At 38.7% G+C, this 26,411-nt stretch overlaps 1 protein-coding gene across 1 annotated transcript in view; it reads left to right on the plus strand.

The window, feature by feature from the left end:
- LOC124158246 (ankyrin-3) overlaps positions 1 to 26,411 on the plus strand; it is a 191,510-nt gene that overhangs the window by 146,168 nt on the left and 18,931 nt on the right. The window contains exons 12-13 of the mRNA XM_046533437.1: positions 3,465 to 3,671; positions 17,675 to 18,007. Coding sequence (XP_046389393.1) covers positions 3,465 to 3,671; positions 17,675 to 18,007 — 540 coding nt within the window. The remainder of the gene's footprint in view (positions 1 to 3,464; positions 3,672 to 17,674; positions 18,008 to 26,411) is intronic.

Here is a 26,411-nt window from a genome sequence, read left to right on the forward strand (position 1 = left end):
GTTTTCTTAAGAAAGTCCATTGGTCACAATTTTCTTCGTATTTTATATAGTCTACAATCGTTAAAAACATATCTCAATGGAGGGCTGCAAGAGAAGATGTTAGATATTTGAGGCTTTTGGTCCGTTTTTTCATTTTATCTTACTTAAAATCCCATACAACATACCATTAGGCCAGAATCTGGTCTTATAGAATTGCTTCCTACATTCTATTAATCTGGACACCTTGTATCCTGGAATAACTTTATTATTTCCATTATTTACGTACTATTGGTGGATCAGAGTAATATTTAAACTATTCCCAACGGAGTTCAAGTCAAGTTCCTCTGAATGCTCACATATAAATGAGCCATTTTATATTAAGGACCACCTGATCATTTAAATAAAGCTCCTTTTTACTTTTTCATAATCATTCATAGTAAATATGAATATTAATTTTATATCTGGTAGATTCTTGCACAAAGCTTTCAATAGAAATATAGACTTCCGACGCAACGGTTTTTTTGTGATTTCGTGATGAGGCGGGGTACATAGCATGTCATGGAAATTACGAAATTAGATAAGGCTCGCATGTAAATTGAGGTAGAAGATAGCGAACAGAAGTTCCGTGAATCGGGAATAGTTATAAGTGACCATGCTTCGCCCTTCGTCACGCTCCAAAGGAAAGAATAGACATCTACGTGATTCTCTGCGAAGTTACGCAATAGGTGATGACGTAGCGTCGCGACTTCTCGTCCTTCGATCACGCTCTTTCAGCTGTACCCATTCATTCATAGTATTGCAATCCTAATATTAGCATACGACTGCCTTCCATTTCTCAGAAACCAGTTCCTCCAGTTACCCCATATGTTCCTCCCAGTCCTTCATTAACTAGTACTTATTGGTTGCCTTTCCTCGGGGAACCTTTGCTTCAATCTTACCCACCGTTATATTTCTCAAGTAATCACCCTGCCTTTCCTTATTTTCCTTCTGCCCGCTTCAATTGACTTTCCTTTAAAGGAAAGCTGTAAATATTGAAGTTTAAGCCCGGTTCTATCTACCTTAGAAGGGAATTCCAGTCGTAATTTGCCAATATTTTTCCCCTACTTTCTATCTAGAACTGAGTATCCAGCTGTGATATGCTTGCGTATGATCCACGCATAAAATGTTCCATTTATCAGTTTGATTTTTTGTATCAGAATCTTCGAATGCCCTCGATCCCTTTTACCTTCCTGCCTTCGTCAGATTACTCCTTCTCCTCGTTTCTCACTCTGCAATTTTTCTCCTGTAGCACCAAGTGGCTATTTTCAAATACATTTTACTTATCCCTCGTCTTTTGCTCTGGGAGCAGAGTAGCGGCCTTTTGTCATGATTGCGGTCTTTGCTTGGACAATGAGATGCCTCTTTTGCTCCTTTTGTCCCCATCTCTTACGTATGGCGGCCGTCTTTTGTCAATAATTATAATTCCATGTTTCAAAATTCTGGAAATTATTTTTGAAATTTGAAAATCTTCCCATTCATTCTGATTTTGTAATCTTCCATTCGTAATTACTAGGTATGTAAACACTTAATTCATTTATCTGCTTTACATTCTCCAAGCAAAACCTCACGGAGACGACAACGAGCTGCTGATATTAACATATGACGTCATTAATCCGGGACCAGTTGCTCATGAAAAGGCTATGATTTTCGCTCTCAAGTTGGGACTAAGATTTTGTCTTTGAAACGTAATTTTCTGGTCAATATAATCGAAGGCCTCTTATCGACGTGTAGGGTTTCCACCCAATCGTCGGCTGCACCAGAACACTTATGGACGCGTCCATTACCAAGCCCCTCCAATACATATTCAGCGGGATATTTATGTATGTGGTATTTCCATCGTCACTCGCGTTTTGTATCGCTTTGAATCGCAGCCAAACCACGAAGAATAGCAATGTTTCTCCCGAACCGTTTCTCTAGACGCTTCAATTGACTTTAATTTTGAGAGGAGCAGTAAATATTGAAGTTTAAGTCCACTTCTGTCGTTCCTTTGACGTGCATCTCACTCGTAATTTATTAATATTTTTCCCGACTTTCTATCTGAAACTTTCAGTATCCAGCTGAGAAATTTTTCTCGCATTATACACGCATAAAATGCCCGATTTATGAATTCAGTTGTATCAGAATATTCGTACGAGTTTCTTCCGGCAGGGTTTTTAATCACTAACCAGCAGAACGAAGCCTAAATTGTTTTCAGGATGTGTCTGAGACGATGCTATGATGTTTAATCGAAATATAGTGGCCTTATTGGCCTCTCTGAGTTATCATTTCCTGCGTCTTGCATTTACCATTTCTCACGTCAAATGTGTGCTGAAGATTTTATTGTTTCAACACCATTACTAGCTTTAACTTTATTTTAATGATTTACCTAACTTTTCTTTCATTTTTTTCAAGTCCGGCAAAACTTTACTTTTTCCAGAATTGTTGCGTTTAACCTCCGGACGACACGTAAAATATTTGTTTCCTCAGACGAAATCTGATGCGCGACACGCGCGATGCTGATCGCGAGTATGTTACAAATTTTCACAGATTTTGAAAATACCGGCAGTTATGATTTTATAATTGACAATAATAAAACATTAATTATTACAATTTTGTCATAAAATATACCGAGAAAGTCATTGACTCCATTGCATTTACACTCCCTTCAATTTCTAGTGTGCAAAAAACAATTTCAATAAAACTCCCAGCGATAATACTTACGTGCCTATCACATCTTATCATATCATGTGTCGAGAAATCGAGAAACCGATTTGCTGCAGTCTCTCTCTCCTCCTCCGTAACAGTTCTTTCTCTTATCTATTTATATTTCACATTACACTTATTTATACCCGTATCTTTCTTTACTTTCATTGAGAGCATGTCCCTTAAAACTATGTGTTTTTTTTGCTTATTCAATGAATGCCATTCTCGCGTCTCCAGATTCAGAATTCCAGAATAATTAAATGTAATTACTTTCGTACAAGAGGAAGATGTAGCGAATCATAAAAAAAATCATGTGTATGTTATCTCTTTTCACGGTTTGACCATATTACATCGAAAAAAGGTTTCCCAACGCTTTGATTTGTTTATAAACAATGGCCAGGGCTGTGTCTGGGGTGAAATTGATACTTAACAGAAAATAAGAAAGCACAAGTTCACTTTTAACCATTAAATCATAATCATAAACAATCGTGTTAACAAATCTATTCCTACGAGTGCATTTTTGGTTTACCTGTATTTTTGTCCTCGTTTGACCGTCTATTTAGCCTCAGGACGGCATGTAAATTGCACGTTGCATTGGAATTGCATTTTCATGTAAATGTTGACGATTTACAATCAATTCGAGGTACTAGAATTGCTTCTTTTCACGTCCTAGCCCTCAAGGGAAAATACATTCCACTGAGGTCGACAGCTTGGATAATTTACGATTAATGGGCATGTCAAATTTTTTTCTTTCCCCACTTCAGGAAAAAGAGCGTGCCAAAGACTTGATCTCCGCCGGGAAGATGTGTGAGACGATGGCGACGGAGCTGTTGGCTCTGGCGGCGGGCGCAGACTCTGCTGGACGTATCCTCAACGCCACCGACCGCAGGAACATCGAGTTCCTGGACGTGCTCATCGAAAACGAGCAGAAGGAAGTGATAGCGCACACCGTCGTCCAGCGATACCTACAGGTAAACACAGCGATGAGCGAGATGCCTCTCGATCGCTCGGGTGCGGCACGCCCGGCGCCTCGTCGGTGGTGCGGGACGCCACGCGAGGCGCAGCTTCCTTCCTTCCGCCAGGCGATAAAGAGTGGAGTGGAAACGGCGAAGAGCGGATTTGTAGAGAAGTGGAAGTTGCGAAGGAAGTCTGAGCGGAAATGGACGGCCACCGATGAGATTTGAAGACCGAGTGATGACGGATGCAAGACACAAATAATATTTGTGTGTGAAAACTAAAGTGTTTGCTGATAGGAGAATTTAGTGGAGAGCTGCTCCCAACCAATCATATGACCTTTAATGGGTGATGTTTTGCTAGTTGGATACGATAGTATAAAAAAGTGAACACTTTATTGGGAAGCAATGGAAGAAATGAATATCGATGGCTAAGTTCTAACAACGCGCATCTCAAATTCGGCCGATGTGAGACAGGTATCTTAAGCAAAGTGTAATAACATTAAAAAATAAAGTCCAAGCAAATAACAACTCTTTGTTTGTTAATGAATGCTTCTTTTTCAGTTTTGTGAACTTTTGGTTTGTAATTTCAGTGTACAAGTAAAGCAAATTAATCGTTTTTTTGTTCTCCTAAAAAGTTGCTATTTTTGAGATACGTGTTGTTAGAACTTAGCCATCGATATGTTGATTGGGTTTTTCGTCGTCTCCTGTATTTTTATTCCATCTCGCAGAATTTCTTCAATTTCACGGATTTCACCATCCACTCCACATGTCTAAGGCGACGCATTCATCCACCGCCATTGCCGACTACTTGTCCTTCGATCGCAATCGTCAGATTATTGTGTTTCTTAAATAAACACGTGTGTGTATATTTTACTGAGCTTTTACGCAGTGTAATTTTTAAAGTTAGATGGTTGATAGTTTCGACTATCCATTAATTGGCTGTGCGAGGGAACTGGAACTTCATAGCGTACGACTCTCGTGTTTCAATTCATCCTTGCATCGACGAATTATTAACGTTAGCATCAACTTCAGACGATGACGGGTGCGACTTAAATGCTACATCATCATGAAGCTGATAAAAATAAAGTTGATGGACTGGTGTAATACCTATCCATTTTCAAATATATGAAGATTTTTTTAATTCATACAACGAGGCACAAGGTATTTGGAGAACGTAGGCATTTATAAATGATATACTGGAGTGTTACGTCCATTACGGGCAGGAAAAACGGTCGAGGACGGCCTCTTCCGATATTTATCAATCAAGTGTTATCAAGTGTATAACGTTTTAGCAAAAAGTTTTACTAAATGTAAATATATTTTCTAATTGGTGAATATAGTGGAGAGATGAGTCTTTATTAATGCTTCGTCAGTCAACAATATATTCACTAGGAATAGGATTAAGGTCAGCTAAACCAATTGTTTTGCCTCGTAAGTTTATGCGATAATAATGAGGGGAGGAATTTATACAATATTTCTACTTAATCTGACGTTTAATCTACTTGAATTCCCGTTGAGGAATTCTATTACGTACATCCAGCACTAGGGTGTCCCAAAAAAACCGAAAGTTTGAAATTTGAGGGGGCATTTCCATTTTCCTATGCGAATGCATGAAAAAACATCCCATAAAAATTTTCAGCTCAATCGGACAATATTTGACCCTGCCGAAACGCATTCAAAGTTTGAATTTTTGAGTTTTCCAAATTTCATGTCATGTTGCCTAGCTCTAAGGGTCTTGGGGGATTTAAAATTATAAACTTCTGAAAGAAAATGCTCTCTTATTATTATGCTGTCACAATGCGGATACAAATGCACTGTGAACAACAAGCAATATGAAAAACTAGAGTTTTTGCCACTTTTTTCATACATTTTCCTATGCCGCTTAACAACTAGTAACAAATGTTGCCTCTGAGCCTCATCATTTGTCAATTTTTTCTTGACTAGAAAATATTTTATTAATTGAAATCCTCTCTCTGCAGTATCATTAACAACCTTAAGGTGTTGAACTATAGATAGGCCCTTCTGATAGTCTACGTCACTTTTCCATGTGCACGGATCTCGCAAAAAAAATGTCCGCGAAATACCAATAATTTTGAAAAACTTCACAGAATTTTTCGAAGCGAAGTCAGCGAGAGTCAGCTCACTAATAGGTCGATTAGGCGGAAGAGTAGCCCGAGGTGCGTCATCATCAGACCCCTCATTGTCTCTGCTTGCTTCCGCAATGTCTCTTTTCTCGTCGTCAGAAACCATTTCATCGAAGAGGGCCATACAATTCAAGTTTTCGAAAGTTTTAACCATAGATGGTTACAAAACTTGGCCAAAGCTGCTGCGTAGTGAGGGTCTTTCTTCCGACCAAGGACTTTAAGTAGCTCAAGATCCATTCTCGGAGCGCTCACTGCCACGGGACAGGTGTACCAATGTTTCATAAATGCAATTGCAATGCAGCAACACAATTAGAATAAATTGTCACTGTCATGTGTCGACAAACGCAATTGCTTGCCAAAAATCCACGTTTTAAAAGCGTAGAACTCCTTATTCATCCACCGTGATTTGTCAGTTGGGCCTGGGGGGGCGAACCACATACTTCTCTTTCTTGGGAACCACACCACCCAACCACACTATACACAACTCCAAAAGTTCTTTGTAGTCGTCTCGAGGATGGTGGTTCTAAAATAATATGGGGCATAATTTTAAATACTAATCCTGAGGATGGACTTTAAATCACCCTGAACATCCTGACATTTACCATTTACGAACCTGCAGCTGAAGAATACAAAATTTGATAAAGTCATCTACAGTTGAAATGTCCTTCAAACAGCCTCTTGTCGTCTTCATTGCTTGGAAGTAATTTCCCATCCCAGTGCACTGCCAAAAAAACTTGAGGGCTTGCTTGATAAGCCTAACTGTCTTGGTCCTTTTATTCAATCTCATTCTATGTAGATGAGATTTGGAAGATACTAAATGGATTTCATCCCCTTTTAAACCCAATGCAGATGCTGTCGCATTGGTGACAGCCTGGACTATCATAGACCCAGCGGCAGAGGACGTCTGAGTCCGATCTATGTAAGCAGTCACAAGGCTTTCGGACATTATACTTACTCTATGGCGCTTTCCGGACCTTGTCCGCATTTTAAATTCTGTAAAAGTAACAAAATGTTATTTCTCCCTTTCTTCCGCCATATTGGTCACCCTTCCCGCACCCGGAAAAAATTACCTTCTTCCGAATCCGACGAGCTTATCGTACTCTCCGCAGACATCTGTCGAACGAGGTCCGCTTTCTCATCCAATATTTCTTTTTTTTCTCATGCCGTTTTTTCCTTAAAAAACCCTCTTCTTGAAGTCTCTTACGGTTTTCTAAACGCTTACACCACTTTATATGAATACCCGCCATATATCCTTTTCAATCAGTTTTCATAAATATGTAAAACAACTTGTCCTCCTCCACAGTAATGTTTGAAAGGGCGTCTTTGCAGCCGATGTCAAACAGACGGTCGAGCACTTCGCTGAATTCCTCTCTTGCGGACACTGACTTCTCACTAGTTTTATTTTTGTCTTTCCCAAGGGCACGGTAGTTCTCGTAAGCTGTCAGGAGCTTCTTAATGGCTGCTCGAACCTCCTGCGTAGGAATATTAGACTTTCCCCACACAACAAGTAACTCTTTGATTGCAATCCTTGCTGCATCTGCCGCTGACATCGATCCTGGAGAACAGTGCAGGTTGTAAAAGAAAATTTTGAGAACTTCATGCAGCGTTGGTTGTTTACCATTGCCGGGAAAATGTTTGGACTCATTACCCACCAACCAAACACTTGTCGCACTTCGCATAACAGGCGTACCCTTCGACTTCACGTTCATTCTGGCCACCGCCGAAACAGCCTCGACCTCGAAACACACGTCAATACCTCACGTTATCAGTTAGTGCACAACACTAAACTCCAAGAGTATCTGATAGACTAAGCCAGGATACATTTAACATAAACAGAGCGATGTTCCGAAAGAGCATAACTCGAATCTCAACGCGACACGGTGGGGCAATATGCACTCGACTGGCGCCTGGCGGCCTCAACGGCGAGCGGGACTTGTAAACTCACCGAGTTGTGGCTATGAAGCTCATTTTGACTCAAGTGCTGCTGTCAACGACTATAGAGCTAGAGGAGATGGTTTGAACTTAAAATTGGTTGTTTTTTTAACACTCGAGCCTCCTGCAGGGTAGGCAAAATTGCATGAAATCTGGAAAACTCAAAAATTCAAACTTTGAATGCGTTTCGGCAGGGTCAAATATTGTCCGATTGGGCTGAAAAATTTTATGGGATGTTTTTTCATGCATTCGCATAGGAAAATGGAAATGCCCCCTCAACTTTCAAACTTTCGGTTTTTTTGGGACACCCTAATCCAGCACGCTTATGGCTTGCCACATGAGAGCGCCTATGTTTTTGGGATGCTATTAGCGTTTCCGCATTCCTTCGTCTCTCTCTCTCTCTCTCTCCGCCTGTCTCCTCCGCGTTGATACCTGCTCATCCCGCCTCCGCACGCAAAGTTTCAGATGAACGGAGTGTTGGAATGCCGCCCAGGGAATAATAATTCCCTTCGTCACTTTGAAACGGGCGTCTGAAGGCGGCGGGGATTTAGGCGTGGTTGCCATGGGACGAAAATCCTCCCATCTACCGGTGGCGGAGGTAAATCACTGCGGTAGAAGTTTCGGAAATATCGCCTAAGCTCCTCCGAAACTCTTTCAAAGCTGGGTACAAACATGGGTGTAAGGGTATTGGGGTGTTTGGAGGTAGGCGACCGATAGGTAAGTCATCTGCGCTATTAAGGAAGGGTAGGGAAGGAATCGCTGAAATCCACTGTTAATTTTCTAAGGTTAACAGGACCTCATGTTCTAATTATAAATGTGAACGACATGAATTCATTCCAGGTGTCACGTAAGGTAATTGACGAATATTTTTTAAATTTCCATTGTTTATTCAACTGTTAAGTCCGTATTTTTCTGCTGAGCACTACCATAAAAAACGCAGCAGCGCAGCTACACAAGTAGCTGATAGTGACAGATTGCATCGGTTGCCCCAAAATGAGTATAGGTGCCCGTACTTAGAGGTGAAGGACATGATTTATTTGTGGATTGGTCATTTTTCTGAACTAAGAAAAAGATAATCCTTTGTATTTTACTATTCTCTTGAATAAACTCACCTAAATGGTCATCAGTTCGACATTAAATAAATAAGAACTCGAGCATTTTATCCGGGAAAAATGCAATCGTATGAGAATTTCTAATTTTTTTTCGTGAAGTCACAATCGACAGGAGGTTATTTTGTGAAGTTTGAATCAAATAACGATAAAATATTGCTCCATCCGCGACATATTTAGAAGTGCTATTTAATAAAACAATGCATTTTTTTCCTTTTTGTACCTTGTCGCTTTGAAACGCTGTTCTTCATGAAGTTTATAACATGATTATAATTGATGCACAAACTCCATATAGTTGCTTGATTTAAGTTTAAATTGTGCACAATAATTTTTTATTGCTTCCCCACCCGTGTCAGAAATGTTATGTCTAAACAAAGTTATTTTAACTTAAGGCTGGATGGCGATACTTGGTGGAACTTGGTGACAGGAAACATAATAAAAAAAACACTGAGGTGTATGTTCCACAGAATTTTTCATTTCCGAGCCAGGTTTCGACATTGCACTATGTAATTTTCAAAGTTAATTTAGCCTTAATTTAGGACTAAGCGTGTGACCAAGAGCGAAAGGAAGTAGCTATCAATATATCTGTATTTGTATTAATTTAATAATAATAATGATACTAATAATTTCTTCTTTATTTTTCAAGCGAATTTCGGACAACATTGTCCTCTCTTAAAATTAACTTGATTGACAATCACAAACATCCATGCCCGTAGTTTTTAGTAGATATTTTTAGAATTTAGGATAGAGTAGAATTGAGTAGATATCGAAAACATATTTAATAGAAAAACTAGAATAGGCCACAGACTACCCCACGCGTGTCAATGTCATCAAACCCCCACCGATATTTTTCGTATTTTCTTCTTCTCCCTTTTCTCAGGAATCGTGTCTCCACATGTGTGATCAGTATACGAGACGTTAATCGGCCAAGAAGGACAGGAAAAACAAAGCGACGTCGACGTGTCTTCGATGTATTTTTTTATATCCTTACGATGTATGTTGTGGGAGAGGTATGAGGTGGTTAGCAGTGTTCTAGCAGCGGGTGGCGAGGGGGGGTGGGGCGGCGGGTGGTGAGGCACCGCCCCCCCGTCGCACTATCGAACGACGTAAACATGATGGCTTGGGTGGGGGAGGTGGGAGGGAGGAAGGGGTTGCTCCCACCGCCCTCCCATCATGCCCCAGTCCACATAATTACTCTCGTACGCGCGCACTCGCAAGCCAACTTATCCGGTGAACTATACCTTGTATACGGTCTGGAATCATCCGCGAGTAGGTACTTCACCTGCGACTGCTTCGTTTTTTTAATGCAAATATTATCGACGTGCGTACGTAATGCGCCGCAAGCCTCCTCGGCGGACGTGTGACGCGGAACTTCAGCCGTTATCCTGCAAGATAAATGAAGGCGTGCGATGCGACTGATTTGATAATGACCCAATTTTTTTCGAAGTCCTTTATTATCCGAATAAAAAACGAATTCCATTTTATAATTAGCCTTTCGGCAAAGTCAAGTATGATCCATTTTTTTGAACTTTTGGACATGAAAATATATTGCTGTGATAAAATGATTTCACGTGTGGCTCTTGAAATTATAAATGTTTTCAATAGTTCTCTTATTCGAAGCCTCACTCGTAGCGTTCGAGTATTTATCAGCTTCCAAACAAATCGTAAACCATAATTAATTCTACGCTCTCTCACTAGCTACCGTTAACGCTGAGGTATTTTCACTGTAAAAATCTCTTTAAAAATCCGGCCATTTTACTCGGATTTTAAGAATTATGACATTTTCGTGATTCATTTCCGAAATTCTTTTGAAAGTCAGTGATTATTGAGATAATTATTTTAGGAGTCCTTATTTTATTATTGATATCGATCGTGATGGTGACGATACATGTTAGAAACGTGGGAATTTTTTTTTCTTGATAAGATTAGTGTATGCCTTGTACCATGACTTTTGAAATTATTCGCCAATACGTGTCATCATCCGTCGCCAGAAGGTAAATGTCACGTGGAAACATGCAACTTTGTGACTTCTACCACCCTGCAAATTTTGATTAATTTTCCTCCCGTTTTCTCAGAGGATAATGTGTTGAAGTTAACTTTGTTATCATTCTATTATTTGCGTTTGAAAAAGTTTGCCTTCAATTTAATCCTAGTAGGCATCCTTTGACTGAACACTTGAAGGATTTCACTCTCCTTTTTATGTCATCAATTTTGGGTACTTACTGATCCCTCTCAACCTATCTGTTAGTCCTGTTTTCATCTTATTCCTACCCACCTTATTACAATTGTATTTTGGGCACATGCAGACTTGTTTTTAAACAATAACAAACGTTTGGTTTTACATAGTGGAAACATGGTCATGGTGAATACTTTTTATGGTTTTCCATACCTATTACTAGTTCACGAATCGTTGTACGATTCCCAACTATTCGCTTAAAAAGTGAACAATCTCCAGAAATGTAGAACCAATGTTATTATTGCAAATCTATTTTCAATAATTTTAAGTCTCGAGAATCTCCAGTCACATTTAGGCAAGCGTTAATTTTGGAATCAAACGCTGGTATTCGTTCAAAAACAGTAATGGTGTTTTTAATGCGCATATTCCGAGAGCTTTTCAATGATTCCTGTCTCTATACACTTTTACACATTTCGTTGACCTTCGGCACAGCCTAAATTACAAACGATCAATATTTTCCCATAAAAATCAGCAGATTTTTTTCATTTACTCGCTTATATTATGAGTAAATTGTAAGACAAATCGAAATTTTCGTACAACAAGTAGTGCTTTGTGCCTTCACAGAATTCATCACTTCTGGACCTGCTGATTGAGTTTGTTGAATGGTATCGTTCGATAATAAAAAAAAATAGTTTAGTCAAAGATCGCATTTAATTTTGAAAAAAGTAAGTTTTCTTCTGCAAAACTTAGGGCCACTTTGATCGGTTTACAACTTGGCTCTGCATTGGATTGTGAGTGCCTGCCCACTCGTCTCACGGGCACAACCGGCATGCACTTGTGCACGCAACACGCTCTAGATAGCGTTGATGACCTGGCGTACAAAATTATTAAAATCACTAATACATACACATTCATAAGACTTCCACTATTTTATTAATTTTTTGCAGCAATCACAAAAATCCAAAACTAATCACAGAGGTATTTACATAATTTAATTTCCAAACTAGAATTTCTATTATCATCCTTACAAATCTGCAACTTGACCGAGCTTTGTTAATATATCCTGGTATTCACCTGCAACATAATGTACACAAATTTGCTTACCTCTATAAAAATGAAATTGGACATCAATGTGTTTGGTTCTTTTTTGATATTCTGGAATTTTCTCAACCAATTTAATCACACTTTGATTGTCTATGTATAATTCCGTTGCTTCTTTACTTTGATGTCCAGTGTCCATTAAAAGTTTGCGAACCCAAGCAATATCTTTAACTGCTGTACTCGCCGAAGCATACTATGCCTCAGTAGCACTTAGAGTTACCATTTTCTGTCGTTAAGTTGTCCCGTTTTGACAGAAACTCCAAAAAGTAAAGTTATACACCCTATCGTGGATCTGCGACTATCTGGATCACCAGCGTAATCTGAATCACTATACCGAGTCTGAACCAAATTTTCACTATTATCACCATGCGTAATACAAGTTTTTAGTTCCTTTATATATAAATAACATCGGCATTGCCATAAATGATGGACCAAGGAACACTAATCCACGTCATTTCCTTTATACTTGAAAATGATTTTGACCAAGTCCCGCCAATGTTTGAGCTATCGTGGCCAGAAACTTGGGTGTGAAAAATGACCGCGTGCTGGAAGGTTGCACAATCTATCCACAAACTCTTTTCCTCTTTATTTCACTTCCTATGATTTAATAGGGTTGATAGCTTTTCCAATATCCGCGGAAAAAATTGCAGAACTTCTGCGGGAGATTGGGAATGGAACTGCGAAGTTGGCCAGCCGGTGTCCTCCGATGATAATCGTGTGGGGCTGTTGCCAGGGGCAACTGCTCCTTCGCGAATGTGAGGGTCTCTCTTTATTGGCCGCGTGGCCTTTGAGGTTGCTCCTCACGTCTCACTCCGGCAAACGACGGAAGCAATAAAGGAATCGCCCAAGAAGATGTTTCGGAGGGAAACCTTGGACCACGCAGTGAACATCTGTTTCTTCCGGCCAAATCCTCGGACATAATGTTTCTCGAAAGCCAACCATCTCCGACGTTTTGTGTAAATAAGCTTGCCCAAGAGAAGCTTCCCTGAACTACCAGCCCTTGAACATTATGCGATACTGACTATCAAATGAATGGCAGGTATGTAAGTCGAAGTATCTCCGAGAATGAGGGGGATCTCTTTCGTTATACATGAAATTGCAATTTTCCTATTTTATTACTTTCCCATACTTATTATTTGCGACAAATAGTTTTGATTCACTGCGTCAATGCAAAGTCTAGCAATCGCCCCATGAATGGAAACAAATCGTTCGAAATAAAAAAATTAAAAAGTGTACAAATGCCTAGTTCTCCGCTAATTGAAAATGTATAATATTAGTATACAATTATACATATTATACATATTATATATCTTCTTCTATCTATATATATAAAAGAAAGTCGAAAATCGTGTTAGTTAGAACACTTATAACTCGAGAACGGCTGCACCGATTTTAATGATATTAAGTTCTTTGGGTTCGTCTCAGCCCCGGATAACATATAGGCCATTAAAAAAAAGCATAATTTCACAAAAATATTTCATCTCTTTTTTACAAGTAGTTGTTGGCTATTCGTGTTATTAACCGTAAAAAAATGTTTTTAGGTCTAAGTCCGTAGATTAAACTTGGCTCGTTCACGGGGCAGGGTAACGCAACGCCAGATCGACGCTAGACTGATGCTCAAAATAGTGTAAGAAAAGCCCCTATGAAGCAGCATTCGTATCAAATCACTTTAGGCGCGCCAGTTATAGTATCTCTGTTTGGAAAAAATGCACTGCGTAAACGTGCTGCATGCGTAAACGCACCACGGTGTGCCCTACACATTCGGGTTTAATGTCTTCCGTCAAGCGCCTTCTGATAAACAATAGTTTTTGTTTTGTTATCAGGCGCAAGATAAAGCGAATGAAGCTAAATAAAAATAGCGAAGCGAAGCAGGGACGCAGCGAGGGGGTTTTTTGGGGGTTAAAACCCCCCCAAAAGCTCAGAGAATCTTTATATAAAACATTTGGTTATTAATATTAGGGGGACGGATGAGTCACAAAATATTTAACTGTTCACACAGCCGCAAAACCTACCATTTTGAACTTTATATCCTAAAAAATAACTGGGGAGGGCCCCCACACCTCTCGCTTACCTTGGCGAGTTTTCTATACCCTACAGACCCGCCAGTATTAGCTGCGCCTATCCTTAATTCCTAGCTGCGCCCCTGAAGCGAAGGAAGAAATACAGCGGATGGTTTACCGACTCGTAAACATACCACATATTGTTAACCATGAGAAAATCATGGGTTTTCACTGACACATGAGAACAAACATCACAAAAACTGAAAGACTGACCATGCGATTTGTGAATCGTTATCACGAATGCAACACGAATTGGAAATTGAATACGTTTAAGCTGAAAAGGGCATATAAGTTGGGATCATGGAATCTTCGGATTGAAAACTTCCTCATCTTTGAATTTTCCTTTGAGTATAGTGGCGTGAATCACTTTCATTATCAGTTTTTTTATAGCCAAACACGTTCCGTTGGATAGTTTTGGTTGGTTTAGGTTTCGAAAGATCATGAACACAGAGCCTACCTTTAGCTGTAAATCGTGCCGTGGTAAGCCAGGTGCGTCCAAGGACTTTAAATATTCAGATAGATAGTTGGTGACTTCGTCTTCGTTTATTACAAAGTTAAAAGATTTGAGTTCATACAGAGTACACGGACATTACTGAGAATCAACAATTGCTTGGAGATTTGTTTACACACACGGTAGTTATGTGTTTGTTGACAACTCAATTCGAGCTGAGCTCACCTCTAATTCAATTATTTTAATACTATTTAAATATCACTTTAATATTTTTGGTATGTTTGAACATTTAAATTTTTTAATATTGTTAAAAAGATCAGTCAATACATTAGTAAAAACGAAAAAAATATCTTATTTTTTTGACCGTCTTAACAATCAACTCCTAAAAACATATCTCTAAGATAAAGTTGAATTTTTTTATATAACATACCTTTCTCGTGTACTATTTGTAACTATCCTTACGAGCAAAAACAGGTTAAACATTTTTTTTAAATCTCTTAGTTTCCATACAAATGTGTTTTTTTTTATTTCAAAAAGTGTTTCAAATACTGTTTTAGATTTCAAACACCCAAGGTACAGGTACTGTGCATTTCAATTTTTCCCAGCCCAGCTTACATAATACTTGAACTGCTCTCAGAACTTATCAGAACTAGCCTCTATACAATAATTGCATGAAAGGCTGTTAGCTTCCACCTAACCGTCCTCCTAAAAAACTCGTGCCTCCACTATTTGTGCTCGGGGCACACACGAGCTCGAACGATACATTCGTTTTGATTGTGCATAATTTGCACACAACCACAGTCTAAACATATGTTTAGACTGTGCTAATGGCGTCGTCAGCGTAATCTTCTCGTCCGACCCTAATAAATGGAATTTCATTGATAAATTTCATAAACACATTTAATATGTATTTTACAAGAGCCAGTAATATTATATTTCCATACCTATGCATCGTCACTCCCCGGCTTTCAGCGTGTATGTAGCAATTACTGTTGCTTATGTAAGTAAACATTGCTGCCGTTGTAATTTTCGGCAAGTTTCCGTAGTCAGCCTGGGTGAAACCAGGTTCCGTGGCGCTTGTTCTTCACGATAAAACCTCCAAAAGATAAATAAGAAATGAAACCTTATTTAAAGGCGTTCAATAAACCGAGAAATTTGGTGACAATGCGCAACGCCACTGATATTTCCCACACGATTGCATGAGCTGACGTCACTTTCCGGCTGGCCAATGGAATTACGTTTTGAAGTGGGTGTGTTTGTGGAACTGTTACGGTCATTTCTTTTGTAAATTCTTAAGAAAATAAGTATGTGAAATAAGTGCATTAAAGAGGCATTTATGAAAATTTTACTATAATTTACGATTTTTAGTTATAAATAATAAGGGATATATAAGTATAAAGAGAGATATAGTTATATAAAGGGATATTAAAATTTTGTCCAGAGACCTATTGTGCTAGAACCGCTGCATCAACTTGCCGCGGCCAAATTTGCGTGGCTGGTAGTTTATGATTAGCAGTGAAGGAGTCTTGAAATACGCCTTCCGTCTAAGAAGGTAACTTGAGGTGTTTTTTTTTCTCTGCAGCTCCCTTAATCAATTCCCTTGACGCACTCCGCTGCTTTTCTGGCGTCATTTGTTTTTCTTTTCGTTTCTTTTCTTCCTCCGCGCGGATGATGTAATGGCTCTCTCCGTCAGTGTTCTTTTCCCTGCGATAAGCCTCGTCGTGGTCTTCTCTCCTGAATACAGTAAAATATTGCGCAAACTGTTTTCCTCGTAAATTGAGATAAGCAAAGTTTCACGAGCCCTCTCTCTTAGAAATCTCTCAAGTTTAGGTTTCATCCACTTAATGGGCGCGTAAACCAACGCGAGAAAAGCAGCGCTCGGAAATAAATCGCCTAATCCTAAATAAAAGTTTCAAGCGAGGCACTCCAGCGGCCATTTTTTGCGAGGTGCGGAAAATTAAAACTGGTGTAATTAGTATTCAATACCTACACTTGGAAAGATGTATCATGAAGCTTTTTCGACACTATCCTATGGCGACGAGAATTTGTAGACTTCAACTCACAACGTCTTGCGTTGTATTAGTTCCAGCTCATTATAATAACGCTGAACTTTACACCTAAAATTGTTAATATTCCCAAGAAGATGATGATTTTTACTACAACAGAATTACTAGAATTTTGTAAGATATTTTAAGGAGCTCAGATTTTGAATAATTTCATTGAGAATATTGTTGAATTTAAACATTCTTTTGGTTCGTCCTTAACGTTCTCTGAAATTAAATCTATTTTCACCGAATTTCTCGTATGAAATATGAAATATATTTATGAAATAAAAAGGCATATGAAGCCGAAAGGTTGTTTTCTGTTGCAACGCAATCACAGTAATGAAATTAGCAAAATTTGGACACGACTTCCAGCAATACCCTCGCTCTCTCTTTAAAATGAGTGAACATGCTAACCAAAAGGGTATTGGTTAGCTTATCTATCTTATCTAGTTAGGTATCTGGTGGCTGGAGCTTCACATCCCGGGAGCCCGGGTTCACATTCCGGCGGTGGAAGCGATAAATTTTCACTGGTCAGCCAGTGTGTGTGTTTTGTTAAATGGAAGACATGTCAGTGCAGTATAGCGTCCGTCGAAGAGGACGTTCAGTCGTGGTCCCCTTGGCGCCTTTGGTTATGCGCGGGCTCATGCTGATGCCGTGTTTCCATCCACTATTTCTTTCCTACCCTTCCCTCATTGCTCAAAAGACGATTCCTCTCACTAAAAAGGTTTCCGCGGTGTTGAGACTCCTCCGTCTAATGTCATCTCATAGCAACCGGCGCGGTTGTAGCAACCGGAAGATGGAGTAATTGGGACCCTTGCTGTGTGTTGCCTCCTCGAAACACCATGACATTCAAAGTATATTTTTGATTGTCCTGATAATCGGTAGCACTACAGGTACAGCTAATCCATCCGGATCAGGTCCGCTACAAACTTGTGTTGGAGCTGCATTGGTGTGATTTTCCTTTCTCCGCTAATGTCGTTTTTCTCGTTGCGCGTCGCAGGAGCTTTGGCGTGGCAGCCTGACTTGGGCGGCGTGGCGCGTGCTCCTACTGTTCGTCTTCTTCCTGATCTGTCCGCCCGTGTGGGTGGGGTTCACGCTGCCGCTGGGACACCGCTACAACAAGGTCCCCATCATCAAGTTCATGTCGTACCTGACCTCTCACATATACCTGATGCTGCTGCTCATGCTGGCCGGCATCACGCCTGTCCACCCCGTCGTCCGACCGACCCTCTTTCCCTATTGGTACGAGTGGGCACTACTCGTCTGGCTCTCCGGACTGCTCCTCTTCGAGCTCACCAACCCCAGTGACAAGAGCGGACTCGGCTGGATCAAGGTGAGCACACTGTTTGCTGCCCCCCCCCCCCCCCCATTTCCGATTGAAAGTAAACATGTATGATGCCGAGAGAGTAGTTTTCATAATTCTAGCCATAAAACTACATTTTATTTAATATACTTCGGCTTGAAAAAATCCTCCAACTCAAGCGAATTTTATGCAAAGTTCTTGAAAATCTCTCCGGACCTCCATGATTGGGGGGGATATTCCGAATTCACAACTCTTCGATCGCCTTGATAGGTTCCCTGGCCTGGCCTGCACACACCATGGTGACATGGAGGCTACTACAATAAGTCAGTATCATACAAATTGTGGTTCTGCATGCATCAATTCGCGTTCTAGGGTTGTTTTTCTATGCCGTCGATGAATAACCTAATTTTTCAACTCCAAATCCGTTGTTGAAACTGCGAAATACTCGAAGTAAAGGCCGCATCATGACGATAGTGGAACACACAAGGTTTTTTACTGTTCCACTTTTTGCACTGACCTAGGGTTCAACGGATAACTTCGAGAAGACTGTTATCCGTTGATCCGTGTTACCTTGATTGAAGTCTGTAAAATTACAAAAGTTTGCGTGACCTTCAATCGTCATGATTTAAAAATTCTATCTAATTCAATTCGAGTCTATTGTTTAAAAAAAGCCCTGCCTAATCGCGAAATATTTTCTTTCGGATCATTTTATTTTATCGCCCAAACTGCATTTCACTGACTGCTTTGGATATTGAACTTAAACTAGGCTGAATTTTCAAAAGTTTGAGGCAAAAATAATTAGAGTACGTTTATTATTTCCTGAGATGCAGCTATGTTCATCCTAGAAAATAAGCAATGTTTTGCATCGTTTGCATTGTTTCGCAATGATCATTATAGAGCAAAATGTACGCTAAATGACTTTCTTTATGACTAAAGTTATCTTAAAATTTTCTAATATTCAATTTACTTAAGTAGAACTGCCAATTAAAGTTCTAAGAACGAAAACTTTACCAAACAGCTGCTGTAAAAAGTTGTAGCATCAATCGGCAAAGTATCATACAAGAGCTTTTTTTTAATTTATGGAATCTGTAATGTTCGAGGATCGTACATTACGACGCTCGATCTTTGAATTAATTTATTTAATATTCCTTTCTTCAAATTGCATTCGAATCCGGTGATTAGGTAGGGTGGTGCCCAAATGCTCTTTTTTAGTGGAAATCACAATGTTGAAGTGCTTCAAAATTCAGTAGCACTCTCTGTCTGACTTGAACTCCCTGTAGTCATCATCACTAATTATACAATGACGTTAAATAAATTCTTTTGATGCTTATTCAAATCAGGCAAAGTTTCTGCGGATTCAAAAGCTTTATCTTGAATCAATGCATTTCACCATTATTTTCATTAAGAATCTTAGCGTAATCTTTGCTGTAATGAAAACGAGTGTTTACTTGAAATCGAGGATGGAAAAGTTGGCAGGTAAAAGTCAATTTAACCTGATGGACGTAATTCCGTCTTCTTAATCCACGATTCCTTGAATTTGATAATATGTGAGAACTGGGATTATGTCACGAGCGAAGCAGCATGAGTAAACTCATGGTTACATTGCGTATCGGAGTTGAAGCCATTGATTGACATGTGCACCTGTAATCCAGTCACGCGGTTTCGTAGTCTCAGAATGATGCAACCTCCAGATATTCTTCTTCAAGGATCATTCTGATAAGATGGCATGGCCTACTCAGATTCGCCTGCAAAAAAGTTCTTCGAACAACGGCAGCTGGTGATTGAAGCTAACCAAACGCCGTGAAATCTTCGTTCCATTTTAATCCCTGTTCGATTCGTATTGGAACTTCCTCTTCCGAAGATACTTATTCTGGCATGGCAAAGTTCTTACCAATCCCTCGTTTCAATTAGTAAAATACAATGTAGATTCCATGGATGACGATAAGAGAGAATGCTTGTATATTCCTGGGAACTCAATAGATGGAGAAAAAAAAATGTACCCATCCCTACCAACTCACTCAAGCGTGGGTAATTGTGATAAAATCTTCCTTATCTTAGTTAACTCGGCAATTTTGGACAAATGAGCTTACACAATCACACTCCTTTTTGCCAAAAAGCCGTTTTCTTTCGGGTTAATTTTGCATTATCTTCATTCTGATGTTTTTAGAATTAATTTGATTGCTTCCCTTCAAAGTATACAAACTCTTCAACAGGAGAGAAATTAGACAGCAATTATTTGCTTACGTCATGCAGTAGATTTTCAACGACTGGTTTTTCATTGGGCTCTATGAGAGGGTTTCCTTTTACACGTTTTTCAAGTATTTCATCCATTTTTAATTGCAATTCGTAAAAAAACCGTTCATTAAATTTTAGCTCAAGACCCAAAGTTCATTTTTTTTTATCTTTGTAACCATATTCTAGCGAAACCACCATTTATAATGAGCTAGGAGACTCTCAGCTGTCTTTGCTCAATGCCACCCTTCTTACTCATTTGACAAACTAATGCCAACATTTTAGTAAAGATCAAGGCCTTGTCACTGCGCATTAGTATATATAATGTCATAAAGAAAACGAAATTCTCTTCTGTTCTAAGGCGAATTCTTATCTGACTCCTACCTCAATTCGTGGAATAGAAGATACAATCCAGTTTGTGAAGGGCATTTCTTTTTTGTCAGCTTTGATGTCAGACTGCAAGTTTGACTGGTTTGATAAGATATGAATGAGTCGAAGATTTTTTTTTTTTACTGGTGGGTGAGTCGGCGGTTGACCGATATACATGATGTGCTCTCCATATCGTGTAGTGGCTAAATCACCTCTTTCGATCTGATCAACCTTGGGATTGTCGAGATTTCCAACTATTCAATGAGCATTTTCTTGTGGGTTCCACCTAGAAATTTTCCTATGTGCAGAAAGATGTGAGTCTTTCCCGGCGGATCGCTGCAGTTAATTCCTCTCTAGTTTTCCACCGGGTCGAACTCTCCATGGTGGTTTGCTGTAGTATTCTTCCTATATTCTTGGGGTTGAGGCAAGATGATATTATTCCTTTCTCAACCCTGAAGGTGTTGATAGGGTATACTGATGAAAAATTGGCCACCATGGAGACTGCTAACCGGTGTAAAAACCAAAGAGGAATTTACCTCAATTTTGCGGCGTTATCGTGGAGACTTTACGTTAAAGTCTTGCTTTTTGTTCTGTTCAAGATCCTGTGCCTACCACCTGTAAAAATTAAGGATTTAGATTTTGACATTTCTGCTCTTCGACTCTGATTGAAAGAGAATATGATGGAAATCATGTAACAAAATTAAAATCCAAATGTTTTTATACAAAAATCTTCCATAAAATTCTTTATGCACATTTTAAAAATATAATAATTAAAATGAGTAAATAAAAGAGTCTTTTTTTAAGTTTTAGGAAAATTATTGATGCGCTTTCTAGCTTCCCACTTTATTTTTATTCCATTAAAGCATTTACGATTCGTTTTTTACTTTAAACAAAACTTGCGAAACCAGTCATCGAGCATAATTCGCCACTGATACAGAATCGGAAGAATGTTTCATAAATATAGCTTACACATTATTTTAGCACCGAAAACACAAGCAGGAAGTCTCGAAAATGTTTCGTCTCCATCGATGAGCAAAGAAGATGGCGCGCCGCCGCTATAATAGCCGGCTCACTGATTTCCATCCGTTTACAAATTAAATCTTACCTCGAGGAAAATTTCCGTTTACAAATTAAATCTTATCTGTCACTCTCTATTCGTGAAGTTAAATGTTTCCGTGTTTCCTTTTCAATTTATTTCTCAATGGATTCTATGTCTTATTTATTTTTTCATTGTCCCTTTCACTCAAGGTAACCGTCAAGGAAGTGGTGGAGCTCCTACGACGTCACAGAATTGAAGTCACTTCATTAGTCCCTTGTTTCTCCCTGTGTTTTTTTGATGCATGTATGTTTCTAGAAGTTCTCTTTTATATGTCAGATGGGAAATTGGTGGATTTTTTTCAAAAATTTGATAGTAAATATTGAATATAAAAATCTACACTCCTGGTGGGCACAATTCCCAATCAGTTAAAAGATACATAATCTCCCGGAGAAAACTTGAGAGATGGTTTTTCATATTTTTGTAAATGAAATAACATAAATTTCCAATTGCACTTTCGAAATCATACGTCGTGCTTGCCTTTTTCTAAGTTATCTCATCAGGGACTTACCTACGAAATACGATTAAAATTTATTTTGGGGTATAGTTATCACCTACATATACCTATAATATTGAGTTCATAACGATGAAATGCGTTGGCAATGCAATTCTCTGCTACTACTCTGATACAGTCATTCAATATCATTCACCAATATAATTTATCATCATATATCCTTTGCATCACTTCAAAGGGAATTAATTGCCTAATTTCTCGCTAATAACGTTCCTAAATAGCATTAAAAGTATTGGTCTGCAAACTTTTAATAAGCTCTAATGATCTATAGACAACCGTTTACTTACAAATAGTGCAGAAACACATTCCTTTTGCTCGAAATTTATAGTTCCACTGATTTTCAATGTGGTAGGCACTAGTCTTTTTAAAAAAATTTTGTACACTTGCTTCGTTGTTCGTCGTTTTGTCTGGGTCAAATCTTGCAACTCAACTTTAACAGACTTTCCGATTAGGTATATGCTGAAATTTTCAGGATGATTCATAACCAGATGAAAATGCAACATAATAACACTTTTATTATTATTGGAAAAATATCTCGATTTTTGTTCAAAATTTTAAATTTAATAAGGAGTTTAGTTCAAAAACTGGACACCAAAATCCTATGGCAGCGCTGCAATCATTAAAAGGAAGAATAATAATAGAAAATCATAAAATCTAATTTGTTTGCATCACAGTTTATTGAATGATTGATTGAAGTAAAATTTTCAAAAAAAGAAGCAAAATTGAAACAGGAAGTGGAAAAGAGGAAGAAGGAGCTGAAAGGGAAAGAGGAGAAAGATGAGGTTGGAAAATTTACAAAGTAATTTTTGGAGAGTCAAATTCTTCATAGCCTGTTTGAATGGAAAATTTGTTCTAATCTCTTGTAATTTAACTGGATATTCTCATTGGTTTATCAGTCATTACTTACTGAAATTGTATTTGTTCATACATTTCGCCTCATTCATTGTGGTTTATTAAGTTATAAGGAAAAAAGCTGCGAAAAGAACAGAATAAAGGCAGAAACACAAAAGCATATTTGAAATACTTCTCCGTTTCATTTTTTTGAAAACAAGTTAAGAAAGTTGATGTACGAAGTCAACTAGTTTGTGGAATTGCATGTATATAAGTTTTAATTTTGATTGGACTACTGCTTGATAGTAATCTGCCATTTTATCATTGATATATTATAATATTTTTGAAAGATAATAATTCAGGATGATCAGATCAGAAGCAATTGATTGATTACAAGATATTATCTAAAAATAAAAAGAATAAAAAACAATATTACAAAGTTAAATTCCTACTTCATCATATTCCCTTGAAAAACGACCAGCATTGGTGTGGAAACGTTGAGGCCACCCAAAAATTGACGCGGAGACATAGCCCAAAAGTTTTTTTAACTAACGTAATGAATGGAACAGTTCCACCACATAAATCTCAGAGCCTCTACGTATTATTTTGAACAATTGCCAGACGTCTCCGCCACTCATTATACCAACTTATTCATCATAAAGGTATGATTTTGCAAAAGTAATTTTTGATTCCGTGGAGAAAAGAAGGATGAGTGAAAGGGTTGGTTAATTCTCCTCGCTTCGGTTGACCGCGGGAAGTTACTTTGGGTCGTCGGCATTCTTATTCCCATCTAAACTGCGCACCGACCTCCCGAACCAGGCCCTCGGCCTCCCCCACTAGAGGACGTGGACCTCCAATGTCGATGTTGGATGTGAAGGAAGAGTAATGATGGCAATGGACATAGGAGTGCTTGCGTGCGTGAGATGGGGGGGGCGTGCGCTTCGCTGATCTGGAGCCGTGTTGAGATAATAGTAGAGTGTCGAATTGCGAAACAGATTTCGTGGGCGAGTATTTGGTGGGGCGGGAAGGATTGAGCTGATCGCAATGAAGCGAGAGGATGGCTTTCTAAAGGAGAGGGGAATTCCAGGAGTCGAGAAAGTAAAGTTATCGAGCTGTTGTCTTGATCGTCTCCAAATTGGCTCTCGATCATTTTCGACCGACCTTGACCAACAAAAATTTAGGATCTTATTGGAGAAGAGATGCGGAGCACTTCCATCTAATTTTAGGAATGTGAACCTCAGGGTAAATATGAGAAAATGTTGTCAAAGAACAAGGTTTATTTGCATATTTTTGGTCAACTAAATGGGATAAAAGTATATTTAATTAATCCATCATCCAGCTGATGGATTTTATGTATTCAGTGGCACCGATTGTGTTTTGGTTGGGAATATTTTTAGCGAAATAGTTAATATCCATAAATTTCAGGTCTTGCAATTAATTTTGTTGCTTGTAATTAGCTTTTGTAGCTCAATTTTAATGCAAATAAGAAAATAATAAAAAGTTGACTTCACCAAAGAAATGTCGTAAATATCCGCATTGATATTAGCATTTTGTTTTCGTTCTGCCTGGGTGATTAAATTTCATTAGCGCCCTGCATGCACCGTCGGCAGCCATACGCTGAACGCCATAGAATTTAGGAAGCATGCCTCAGCGAATGGAGGTCCAACCAACCAACTGGATTGTGCCAGCGCGATCCTTTTGCCAAAGAGGTGAATGAGAGTGCCTGCTTTTGGGCTCCCGGCCTAGGTACCTACTAATTATTCAGTTGGCCAATATAATCTAATTACAACGGACGGCGGTGTGTGCTTGCAGGAGGCAATTGTGTTTAGGAAGAGACCCTCCTTTGAACTTGGCTAACGGGAGGCCAACGGAGGACACTCACGGTTGGGGAGCAAATGATTTCTGTCCTAGCCAAAGTTTTAATTGGCCGGAAATGCGGTGATTATCCCCGTAGGAAGTGGAAACCACAGTGCGTAGACCAGTTTCCTCGCCCGTTTATCCTCGTCGCGACTAGCCACGGTCAAGAGAAGTTTCACTGTTTATTGGGTATACCCGAATAAATTTTTACGTTGATGTCAAATGTAATTAGGTCACATTTGAGCAAACACTATGGTTAATTTACTTTTTATTTGAGATCCAAGTGAATTTAGAAAAGGGTCTAAATTACACACTCTAAACATTTTTAAAGAATAGCCTATATTTGAATACGCCACTGAAAAGACCATATGGCGAGGAGTTTTGCGTTCTCTTTGCAAATAGATAACATGGCGTGACTTTGAGATTAACGAACCAGGTTAACGTGTCAAATACTTGGTTCACCAATATTCAGTTCAGACCGCGAATCAATCATTTTCAATGTATTTTGGAGGACTTGCGATAATATTTGGTACCATACGTACACAATTTCATGTATGTACTTTGCCATTTGCTATAATCAGATAAAAATGGAATTTTCCTCCACGAATGGTTACGCTAAGTTGACTTACGTTTCTTTAATTTGTTGTGAGGTGGTAGACTTTCGTATCAAAAAATCAGCTCCCAGTAACGCCAACCAATACTAAGTGAACTTATTGTGAACGAGGCTTAATCCTGTATGAATTGAAACCTGTTAAAATTATTTTGCAGAAAATGAAGGTTGTCGGTAATTGGAAAAAAGGCAACATTCACATCTTGGCAAAAGGCGGCCCAGGGACGTCGTTTCGACTTTCAATTGGTATTGTCCGATCTAGTTCTGTACTTACGTTCTATTCTCATAGTCAGTGTTATACACGTCATTAGAAATGATAAGAGAACCAAGGTTCAACGTTCCAGCCAATGAACAGTAAACTTCACTATGTCTATCGAACATTACCGACAAGGCTAATAAAAAATTTTAGTATTATCCGCTATAGTCGCGTGAACTATTTATGTTGATTCCTTAATTGTTTTAGTGATGCATCCAAATATGTAAAATTCTATATTCCATAAATGAAAAAAACTGTAAAAATACGAAATATATCTCGTGAATATCCCTTGTAAAATTTTGATAATCCTGTGTTATAAATGGTAGCCAAATTATTTTTCATTGAGATATTCCGGTTCTCCATCTACACTAACTAAGTCATCTACTAAATCATCAACTAAGTCAATAGTTCATGAGTGGAAGCAGTTTTGAAATTCATCGTGGATGGAGCTAAAGCAGTTGGATAATCAAGCCTCTCTTAATAGTCATGCATATTGCAGAAAAAGAATTAGAAGAACTCTAAAAAAACAAAACGAGAAAAGAAACACAAATAAAATTTTATAGAGTGATGGCAACCCCTACTCTACGGATCAGAATGTTGGGTATCAAAAAAGAATGAATTGAGGTAGATAGAATCATCAGAAATGATATTTTTAAGATCATTGAAAGG

This window comes from Ischnura elegans, chromosome 4 (genome assembly GCF_921293095.1).
Source record: "Ischnura elegans chromosome 4, ioIscEleg1.1, whole genome shotgun sequence".
NCBI lineage: Eukaryota > Metazoa > Arthropoda > Insecta > Odonata > Coenagrionidae > Ischnura > Ischnura elegans.